At 43.0% G+C, this 12,042-nt stretch overlaps 1 protein-coding gene across 2 annotated transcripts in view; it reads right to left on the minus strand.

The window, feature by feature from the left end:
• Nucleotides 1-968, minus strand: part of LOC144684811 (acyl-CoA (8-3)-desaturase-like) — a 42,137-nt gene extending 41,169 nt beyond the window's left edge. The window contains exon 1 of one of the 2 annotated variants that reach the window (XM_078549062.1): nt 606-968. In XM_078549062.1, coding sequence (XP_078405188.1) covers nt 606-788 — 183 coding nt within the window. In that variant the 5' untranslated portion in view covers nt 789-968. The remainder of the gene's footprint in view (nt 1-605) is intronic. The other variant, XM_078549063.1, reaches the window with a different exon arrangement.
• Between the last annotated feature and the right edge of the window lie 11,074 nt (nt 969-12,042).

Here is a 12,042-nt window from a genome sequence, read left to right on the forward strand (position 1 = left end):
TTATCCATCAATAAATGATAATCATGGTTTGGTTCAATAATTTTTGGTTATCACACTCCCTGATCATTGATCTTTGATTATTAGCCTGTGACAATCAATCATGAATCTTGCTCCAATTATTGATCAGTAATGTTTCTGATTCTCTGTCTGCCTGTGGAAACAGGGGATGTGATAGGCATACCATGTGATCTTCAATGACAGGAGTTCCAGCATTCAGATTTATTGTTAAACCTGGACATGCTATTCAACACGCGTTACCTGTTATGGTTTAGATTATAGAAAGTCGGTCTGCTTATAAAGCAGCATTTTTACTTGCACACCTTCAGAAAAGATCAAAATTAGAACAACTCTCTTTGTGATGATTGATCAGTGAGTTCAGACCTCATTCTGCCTTATTATTGAAGTATTCGCTCACTCTGATCACTGATCAGTAACAAAGCAACTGCACTCCGTCAGCTTTAAAACTTCCCCAGAAACGTTGAGATTTTGTCGTCCTCTGCTTTTTGTTCACTAATTTCTTTTTCCCTATTGGTGAGTAATCGTTCTGATTATTTCTCAGTGCCCTTTCTCTCTCACACTGATTACTGTTGAAGTGCCAGTCTTACCGTAGCGTCCTGCCCCGCGTAGTGCCCAATCACTCGGGCGCCTCCCGGGTGCCTTTTGCTGAACTCGCTGATATCATAGACTTTCCTGTGGATCACCAGCCAGCGGTCGCTGCGGGTACAGTGCTTCTGCACTTCCTCCCAGGTAAAGAACCTGCCGCGCTCACACTCTGTGCTCGAGCCCATCACTAAAAAGCCCAGGCAATGGCTTCTTATCCCTCCCCTGGACTGTGTCTCAGATCTTCCCTGCCTACCCGAGCTGTGTCTCAGTCTCTCCCCGCTTCCCCTCACTCCCTGGCCAGCCTGTGTCTCAGATCAAGAGCGCTCTCCTGTCTCCTCGCCTGCATTTCCTCCTGGCCGCTCTCCACCCTTGGCTTCCTCCCCAATTTCAAGACCACATCCAGCAACAAACTCGAGGGTCTCGACTCTCAGCCCAACATTGGCTAGTTTCTACATCAATCACAGCCACTTCTCGCAGTGATTGGCTCAGGTGACTGTTAATCAGACTGGCAGTTCACACTATGCTATTGGTGGATATCCTAGACGGAAATTGAACCATCTTATTGGTTAAGAGAGGCGCCCATTCGCCAAATCCCATTTGCTATTGGCTTTTTCCTGCATCAACTCCTCTCACGCGGTTCAGGCCATGTCTTTCATTGGTCGCGCATGGACATCAGATTTACCGAGAGAATGAATGGAGAGTTTTTCTCTGCTGGTTGATGTGGGCTGGAATGACCGAGGTGGTACCAGTTTAAATTATTCAGGTCATATTTTGTCAGGTTTCAAGGAACCTGAGACCGGGGCGGGACTGTTAAGAATTTAAGGCTACAATCTGGTGTTAAAAAAGTACTCAACCGAAATTAGAAAATAAATATTGGGAAGTACGTCAGACGGAATTTAATGTTCTTTTTTCACATCTGCCAAAGACTTACATTTTTATCTCGCTTTATCACATGCCTCAGAAATGTGGCAAACGTTTCACATGGATTGAGTTACTTTGAAGCAGAATAACTTCGATGCACCATGCAGCTAATTTGTCTCAGTAAGATGCCACAAATAAAAGTGAGATCAAACACGTCAATCTAGAAAACTAAGAGTAGCTGCTAATCCCCCCCACCACAAAACTGACGACCGAGCAGCCTTGGTTGTAATTGTGTGAAAGCAGCAGGCTTTGTAGCTGAAAAGGAGCATTGTGAATGCTAGAAATCTGATATCAAAATGAAATATTGGAAATAAAAAATCATGAGAAAATACATTCTAATATTTCAGGTGGGTACCCTTTAACAGACAAAAGATAGGTATTTCAACAAAAGATAGGTATTTTATTAAGGTTGGGAAAATGAGGACATACCTGGGAGAAGCGAGGGAAAGAAAAGAGAACCAATAGATGCACCAATTACATGAAAAGAGTTAAAACAAAAACAGAAATACCTTGAAAAACTCAGCAGGTCTGGCAGCATCAGCGGAGAAGAACAAAGTTGACGTTTCGAGTCCTCATGACCCTTCAACAGAACTAAGTAAAAATAGGAGAGGTGTGAAATATAAGCTGGTTTAAGGTAGGGGGAGAAGTGGGGTGGGTGGGGGGGGGGGGGTGGTGCTGGTTGTAGGGACAAGCAAGCAGTGATAGGAGCAGATAACCAAAAGATGTCACAGACAAAGGAACAAAGAGGTGTTGAAGGTGGTGATATTATCTAAAAGAATGTGCTAATTAAGAATGGATAGCAGGACACGCAAGGTACAGATAGTTCTAGTGGGGGTGGGGTGAAATAAGACTAAAAGGTATAGATTTTAAAATAATGGAAATAGGTGGGAAAAGAAAAATCTATATAAATTATTGGAAAAAACAAAAGGGAGGGGGAAGAAACGGAAAGGGGGTGGGGATGGAGGAGGGAGTTCAAGATCTAAAGTTGTTGAACTCAATATTCAGTCCGGAAGGCTGTAAAGTGCCTAGTCGGAAGATGAGGTGCTGTTCCTCCAGTTTGAGTTGAGCTTCACTGGAAAAATGCAGCAAGCCAAGGACAGACATGTGGGCAAGAGAGCAGGGTGGAATGTTAAAATGGCAAGCGACAGGGAGGTCTGGGTCATTCTTGCGGACAGACCGAAGGTGTTCTGCAAAGCAGTCGCCCAGTCTGCGTTTGGTCTCTCCAGTGTAGAGGAAACCGCATTGGGAGCAACAAATGCAGAAGACTAAGTTGGGGGAAATGCAAGTGAAATGCTGCTTCACTTGAAAGGAGTGTTTGGGCCCTTGGACGGTAAGGAGAGAGGAAGTGAAGGGGCAGGTGTTGCATATTTTGCGTATGCATGGGGAGGTGCCATAGGTGGGGGTTGAGGAGTAGGGGGTGATGGAGGAGTGGACCAGGGTGTCACGGAGGGAATGATCCCTACGGAATGCCACCAGGGGGGGTGAAGGGAATATGTGTTTGGTGGTGGTATCATGCTGGAGTTGGCGGAAATGGTGGAGGATGATCCTTTGAATGCGGAGGCTGGTGGGGTGATAAGTGAGGACAAGGGGGACCCTTTCATGTTTCTGGGAGGGAGGAGAAGGCGTGAGGGCGGATGCGCGGGAGATGGGCCGGACACGGTTGAGGGCCCTGTCAACGACCGTGGGTGGAAAACCTCGGTTAAGGAAGAAGGAGGATATGTCCTACATGTTCCAGTCCTACTCCGGCCCTCTCCCACAACTCTTTCTCCGGTACATCGATGATTACTTCGGTGCTGCTTCATGCTCTCGTCGGGACCTGGAACAATTTATTAATTTTGCTTCCAATCTCCACCCCTCCATCATTTTCACATGGTCCATCTCTGACACTTCCCTTCCCTTCCTTGACCTCTCTGTCTCAATTTCTGGTGATAGACTGTCCGCCAATATCCATTACAAGCCTACCGACTCCCACAGCTACCTCGACTACAGCTCCTCACACCCCGCTTCCTGTAAGGATTCCATCCCATTCTCTCAGTTCCTTCGCCTCCATCCGTGACACCCTGGTCCACTCCTCCATCACCCCCTACTCCTCAACCCCCACCTACAGCAGCTCCCCATGCATACACAAAATATGCAACACCTGCCCCTTCACTTCCTCTCTCCTCACCATCCAAGGGCCCAAACACTCCTTTCAAGTGAAGCAGCATTTCACTTGCATTTCCCCCAACTTAGTCTACTGCATTCGTTGCTCCCAATGCGGTTTCCTCTACATTGGAGAGACCAAACGCAGACTGGGCGACTGCTTTGCAGAACACCTTCAGTCTGTCCGCAAGAATGACCCAGACCTCCCTGTCGCTTGCCATTTTAACATTCCACCCTGCTCTCTTACCCACATGTCTGTCCTTGGCTTGCTGCATTGTTCCAGTGAAGCTCAACCCAAACTGGAGGAACAGCACCTCATCTTCCGACTAGGCACTTTACAGCCTTCCGGACTGAATATTGAGTTCAACAACTTTAGATCTTGAACTCCCTCCTCCATCCCCACCTCCTTTCCGTTTCTTCCCCCTCCCTTTTGTTTTTTCCAATAATTTATATAGATTTTTCTTTTCCCACCTATTTCCATTATTTTAAAATCTATACCTTTTATGCCCTTTTAGTCTTATTTCACCCCACCCCCACTAGAGCTATCTGTACCTTGCGTGTCCTGCTATCCATTCTTAATTAGCACATTCTTTTAGATAATATCACCACCTTCAACACATCTTTGTTCCTTTGTCTGTGACATCTTTTGGTTATCTGCTCCTATCACTGCTTACTTGTCCCTACAACCAGCCACCCCCCCCCCCACCCCACCACTTCTCCCCACACCTTAAACCAGCTTATATTTCACCCCTCTCCTATTTTTACTTAGTTCTGTTGAAGGGTCATGAGGACTCGAAACGTCAACTTTGTTCTTCTCCGCCGATGCTGCCAGACCTGCTGAGTTTTTCCAGGTATTTCTGTTTTTGTTTTGGATTTCCAGCATCCGCAGTTTTTTGTTTTTATTTTTGTTTTTATATACATGAAAAGAGTTAATAGGTTAAATGACTTGTAAGATGTTTAATATAAAACTTGAATATATCAATTAAATGGTGCAGGGATATAAAAATGGACAGGAAGATGAGCAAATAATCAGGAGTGAAAAGGCCAAAAGCATAAGAAATAACAAAACAGCAGAAATACGTGGTAAATGTAGCAGATTTGAAAGTAAACAAAAAATGCAAATGAAACAGTCATGAGAAAATAAAAAACACACACATCTGTGGTGTGATCTTTTGAAAGGTCTGTTGCCCAAACGCTAGCTTGCCTCTTTTGCCCCTAAACACTGGCAGACCCTGCTGACATTGCAAGAAAATGCAGGGTGTGGTTAAGGTCTGAAGTTACCGACGCCACTATTCGCAAGTTTAAGCTGATAATAGCCTCTCTGCATTTAATGCCGTCACACTCTCTTTCCACTCCCTTTAACAAGATGCGGGTGATTCTCTTGTTCCATCCTCTCCAAAGGGCCAATCCCCGAATCTCCATTCCTCTCATATAAAGCACCATGCCCACTGGTCTTCATTGCCCTCTGTCAGAGTGCTTAAACAGCTAGAATCAGCAGTCTATTCAATTGTGAGAGCCATCACAATCAGACCCAATTCTGTCCTTACCCAATGTCTACGTATGCCCATTTTTCAGACTGGATAATTATCAGGTGCAAGATCACTATGCCTTATTCTCCTCCCCAACTCAGAGGCACTAAAACTGAGCCACTTTGCCTCAGATAAGCTAGTTTCACATGAACCAGGCACCAGGGACTTTCTAGTTTACATAGCTCAGTTATATTTGCCTTTACCAACCATGCATTTGACCAAGAAGTTAATTGCATACTGCATCTCTTAATTTCTATCCTCCACCTTTATTTTTCTTTCAGACAGACAATTTTAACATAAATTTGTATAGTTTTGTGTAAGGTCATATTTAATCCTGGCTTTAATTGGGTACTCTGCCATATCAGATTGTCAAAAAATTAAACATTATGGCCTGAAACTTTATCTTATTGGGCCCCTTCAAACCTGTAAATTATTGAAAATTCATGTTTTTTTACTGACTCCAACCTGGGTTGGTCCCATGTCTAGGATGGTCATGCATTTAATTAGTGCTATTATTACATTAACCATGTATCCTGAGTGGCTTATGTTAAATCAAACTCATAGTTAGGGGAGGGAGTGAGAAACAGATGAAGAGAGAGGTAGAGACACTGTTTGGCAGATGGAATAAATGAGGGAGAAAGAAAAAGAGACATACTGTTGATGTAGATAGCAAGGTAGGAATTCTCAGACTCCAGATATGAAGACCTGCATTGTACATATGCACAAATTCATAGAGTATTCCTATGTTACTAGTGTTTCAAATATTTTAATTATAGTCTGGATTTTACTGTTTGTGACATTAGCACACAGATGTTTAACATAATTGTACATTTTGTCTACTGTTTTAATGGTGGCATTAAGTCATTAAAATAGACTTGTTAAACTAACAGACCGAGAAATGTAATATAAATGTATTAATGATTCATTTGCTAATGCTATAACCAGTGATTTGTAGGATTTATATATATATATAAAACATAGTTTTGATGTGTATAAAACTGCTGCTGTATCAAAAATAAAGAATTTAGTTTCCAGGGCTGAAGTTTTCTCCCGTGTCTGTCTCATGAATGCCACCCCTGCCCCTGACCCCCAGAACACATGGTGTCTGGATCATGCTGCTCAACCCCAAGCTCCATTGTCTCATCCATCTGACATTGGACCTGAGGCTTCCACCACTCAGACCCTCATATTGAGCCCATGCACCCAATGCTGGTTCTGTGCCTCACCCTCTTCGTGCTCACCAAGAGACTTGGCAGCTGGGAGAGGAAAATATATGTGTATCACCCTGCACAATGGCATACCAATCATATCATTCTGTTCCTCCATAAGTATCATGCACCACTCCACCTTACCCCATCCTTGTTCCCTTATGGTTACTTGTTATGTCATCTGCCAGGTCTTTTTCTGTCAATGTGAAAGTTTACTGAATTGTCTTAGCGACAGCTTTTTTTCTGCGACTTCCACAATGTGAATGCTGGTCTTTTCCTTGCTGTCCATTTGAGCCTCCTGCTCTGCTTGTCGATAACAGCCCGAGTCTCCATTGGTGAACATTGAGGAGGTCCTTTAGAGCCTTTCCAAATTGCAAATTTTCAACCAGGCAAATCTGTTAGTAAATATAAATTAATGCAATGTTTTGCTGAAGTTTGTAAAATTTCCATTACAAAATTATCAATTGCTTAATTTCCCCTTGCTTTGACTTCAGAGATAAAAAGTTACATTTTAGTTACTTGTATAAATTCTTAAACACTCAAGTTTTGTCCCCTCTTCCATTTTACAGACATAGGCAGTTACACTCTTTAAACAATGTTTCTGTTTTGAGTTACATGATGTGATCCCTCTGAAGTGAAACTTTCTAATGTAATAATTACTGATTATTATTTCTGGAATTATACAAGGCTGCACGTTCTTAAGTAAAACAAATACCAACCTCGTGCCACCACCCACCCCCACACACCCACACATACGCACACATGGGGCTGAATTTTCATCCTAGAGGCGCGCATTGAAAGTCAGGAAATTTGCTGGCCCCTTAGGTAAAGAGCCTGCAAAGGCGCAATTTTTGTCTCAGGGGCAGGTGCTAACTGAAGTTGGACTTGCGCCCCCAGAAAGAGTTTGGAGACAGCCACAGGGTTTGCTGGGTGGGGAGGCGGGCTGTTTAAAAGGCCTGTCTGGGTGCTCTGGGACTTTGTTCCAGTTACGATAAAATCAATAAAACAGAAAACACCACTCACACCCCAACACACTCCCTATACCTTCTCCATGCCAACTAATACCATCTCATGCTCCTCCACCCACCCCCCATGGCTCCTCATACTCTCTATGCCAGCCTATTCTTCATTGCCCATTTGCCCAGTCTAAACTCTGTGTAGGACCACTGAATCCTATAGGAATAATGACATGTGTGAAAAGTTTTTACAAAACTGTCATTCATTCATAATTGTAGCCATATAAATGCTGTGGCTGCAAGAGCAGGCCAGACGCTAGGAATCCTGTGGCAAGTAACTCACCTCCTGACTCCCCAAAGCCTGCCCACAATCTACAAGGCACAAGTCAGGAGTGTGATGGAATATTCTCCACTTGCCTAGATGAGTGCAGATCCAACAACACTAAAGAAACTTGACGCCATCCAGGACAAAGCAGCCCACTTGATCGGCACCCCATCCCTCATTCACTCCCTCCACCACCGACGCACAATGGAAGTAGTATGTACCATCTACAAGATGCACTGCAGAAACTCACTAAGGTTCCTGAGGCAGCACCTTCCAAACCCACAACCACTACCATCTAGAAGGACAAGGGCAGCAGGTACATGAGAACACCACCACCTGGAAGTTCCCCTCCAAGCCACTCACAATCTTGATTTGGAAATATATCACCATTCCTTCACTGCTGCTGGGTCAAAACCCTGGAGCTTCCTCCCTAATAGTACTGTGGGTGAACCGACAGCACATGGTCACCACTGTAGAGCGTGACAGTGGGGAGTTAATAGTAGATAATAAGGAAATGGTGGAAGAAATGAACAAATATTTTGCTCTGTCTTCACTATAGAGGATACAAAAAACTTTACAGTAACAGCTGCAAATCAGGAGGTGAAAGGGAGAGAGGAACTTGGTGAAATTGAAATCATTAGGGAAATGGTACTGAGCAAAGTCTCCGGGTCCCAATGGACTACATCCTAGGGTCTTAAAAGAGTTGGCTAATGAGGTAGTCAATGCACTGGTGTTAATTATCCAAAATTTGCTAGATTCTGGAAAGGTTCCATCAGACTGGAAAATAGAAAATATAACCCTTATATTCAAGAAAGGAGTGAGGCAGAAAACAGGAAACTGTAGGCCAGTTAGCTTGATGTCTGTCATGGGAAAGTTGTTAGAATCAATCATTAAGGAGGTTATAGCTGGGCACTTAGAAGAGCTCAAGGCAATCAGGAACAATCAGCATGGTTTTGTGAAAGGGAAATCATGTTTAACCAATTTATTGGAATTTTTGAAGGAGTAACATACGTGGTGGATAAAGGGGAGCCTGTAGATGTACTGTACTTGGATTTCCAGAAGGCATTTGATAAGGTGCCACATCAAAGTTTATTGCAGAAACTAAAGACGCATGGTATAGGGGGTAGTATATTAGCATATATAGAAGATTGGCTGGCTGGCAGAAAGCAGAGAGCATGCATAAATGGGTCTTTTTCGGATTGACAGGATGTGACGAATAGAGTCCCACAGGGTTCTGTGCTGGGGCCTCAACTTTTTATGATTTACAACAATGACTTAGTTGAGGGGAGGGAAGACATGGTAGCTAAATTTGCAAATGACACAAAGATAGGTAGGAAAGTATGTTGTGAAGAGGATGTGAGGAGGTTGTAGATGGATATAGATAGGTTGTGTGAGTGGACAAAGATCTGGCAAATGGAGTTTAATGTGGGAAAATGTGAAGTTGTTCACTCTGGCAGGAAGAACAAAAAAGCAGAACATTACTTAAATGGAGAATGGCTGCATAATTCGGAGGTACAGAGGGATCTAGGTGTTCTAGTACATGAGTCACAAAATGTTAGTATGCAGGTGCAGCAAGTAATTAAGAAGGCTAAGGGAATGCTATCTTTTATTACTAGAGCGATTGAGCATAAAAGTAAGGATGTTATGCTTCAGTTATACAGGGCATTGGTAAGACTGCACTTTGAATACTGTGTGTAGTTTTGGTCTCCTTATTTAAGGAAGGATGTGAATGCATTGGAGGCAGTTCAGAGGAGGTTTACTAGATTGATACGTGGAATGAGTGGGTTGTCTTATCAGGAAAGGTTGGGCAGACTGGGCTTGTTTCCACTGGAGTTTAGAAACGTGAGGGGTGATTTGATTGAAGTATATAAGATCCTGAATGGCCTTGACAAGGTGGACGTTGAAAGGATGTTTCCTCTTGCGGATGAGTCCAGAACCAGGGGGCACTGTTTTAAAATTTAGGACAGAGATGAGGAGAAATTTTTTCTCCCAGTGGGTTGTGCGACTTTAGAACTTACTGCCTCAGAAGGTGATGGAGGCAGGGCCATTGAATATTTTTAAGGCAGAGATGACCAAAGGTTATTGGGGGTAGATGGAAATGTGGAAATCGAAACACAAGAAAATCAGCCATGATCTTATTGAATGGCAGAGCAGGCTCGAGGGGCCGAATGGTCTACTCCTGTTCCTATTTCTTAAGTTCTTATGCAGCAATTCAATAAAGCAGCTCACCACCTTCTCAAGGGCAATTAGGGATGGGCAATAAATGCTGGCCCAGCCAGGAAAGCCCACATCCCTTGAAAGAATTTTTTAAAAATTCTTACAAAAATCTCCTTGTACTACAAGCCTATGAAAGTGTCACTCAACCAGGTCTTTAAAGTATCAGTAGCAGAAAATGCAAGCACTTTACACCTCTTTATCTTGCGCAAATTGAGGGTGGGTGGAGAGCAGAAGTTGGCATGGAGTGTATGTTAGGCCATTAGGAGAGGGTAGAGGGGCATCAATTGGCATGGGCGTCATGAGTGTCCTTTGGTGATGGGTGGAGGGGCATGAAGTGGCATAGGTGAGACCTTTTGAACTTACCTTTCAAAAGGTTCTCTCATCCAGACTATGGTTTACAACACCTCTGAGAGGCCATGAACCATGATTCATTGAAAAGCTCCACAAAAATTGCAGAGGGCTAGGAGATGCCTACCCACAATGGACACAGCCAGGTCAAGGGTGCATGGTGTGGGCTTGCGACCAACACCAGGCCGCAGCCTTTTCGTGCTCTGATGAAAATTGGGGATGCTGGAAATAGGGCCAGAAATCCTGGAATCGAGTCCCTACTGCCATTTTTAAAGGCTGGTGGAGTCTCCCTGACTCCGCAAAAATCTAGCCCATCATTTCGTCCGATTCTATTGGTTTAAATGTTGGAACATACCACATTTTATATTAGCCTACATGATTCTGAAACTCATTCAAGATTATTTTGTTTTAATAATTCAAAAGTTAAACAGCATCATTGGATTCGGTTTCTTCATTATAGGAATGATATAAAAGCAATGAAAAAGGTGTAAAGTTGTTAGAATTATGATGAGAGACTTGAATAGGTCAATTTTTCACTAAAGCTGAGTAAGTTAATGGAACATGATAGAGGTCTTCAAGGTTACAAACAGTTATGATGAGGTAAATAGTAATAGATTATTTTCATTGAATGGTAAAATGATAACAAGAGATCATAAATTTAAGATTACCACAAAAAGAATTAAAGGGGAGGTTAAAAGACTCCTTACGCAGTGAGTGTGGGATTCTGTGCCATAAAATGTTGTTGAAGCGGAAAACTATTTTTTTAAACAAATAAGCTACTTGAAAAAGAGGAATTTTGTAGGATAAGGAGAATGAACAGGAGAATAGAATTAGGCCAGATGACTTATGTGGAGAAAGTCACCCCTGCAAATTTGAATGGTCTACTTCACAGAAATACAGGATAGATACAGCACTGAATGAGGCCATTGAGCCCAGCATGTCTGTGCTAGCTCTCAGAAGGTGCAATTTACCCAGTGCCACTCCCTGGCCTTCTCCCCATAGCCCAGCACATTCTTCCTCATCAGATAATAATCCAATTCCCTCTTAAATGTCTCAGTTGAAATGCCTCCACCTCACTCTTAGGCAATGCATTCCAGATCCCAACAACTTGCTGCGGGAAAAAGTTTTTCCTCATCTCCCCATTGCTTCTTTTGCCAATTATCTTAAATCTATGCCCACTTGTTCTCGATCCTTCTACCAATGGGAACAATGTTTCCCTATCTACTCTATCCAGACCCCTCAGGATTTTGAATATTTCTATGAAATCTCTTTTCAGCCTTCTCTTCTCCAAGGACAACAGTGCCAGCCTCATCAATCTATCTACGTAACTGAAGCTACTCATCCCTGGAACTATTTGTTCTCTGTAGTATTCTATGGAAAAATTTGAAGGTCTATTGTTTCATCTGTCAAAAAGTCCATTATAAATCTCACTGAAATCACAGCCTGCCATCAGCACTCAGCATTATAACCTGGGCAATGGCATGATTTTTTTTCTGACTGACTAAAGTTTTATGTTATTAAGCTGCTACGGCCATCGCCTCTCTGAATTCTCTTGTCTCTTCTTAGTTCAAAATATGCTATACCATATACTATTGCTCAGGATCCTGAATCTAAATATAGGGAACTACGAGGGTATGAGGCACCAGTTGGCAATGATGGTTGGGGAACCTTACTAAAAGGGTTGACAGTGGATAGTGGATAATATTTAAGGAACGTATGCATGAATTACAATTGTTCATTCCTGTCTGGCACAAAAATAAAACAGGAAAGGTGGCTCAACCATAGCTTACAAA

Source organism: Cetorhinus maximus, chromosome 9 (assembly GCF_964194155.1).
Source record: "Cetorhinus maximus chromosome 9, sCetMax3.hap1.1, whole genome shotgun sequence".
In the NCBI taxonomy this organism is placed as follows: domain Eukaryota; kingdom Metazoa; phylum Chordata; class Chondrichthyes; order Lamniformes; family Cetorhinidae; genus Cetorhinus; species Cetorhinus maximus.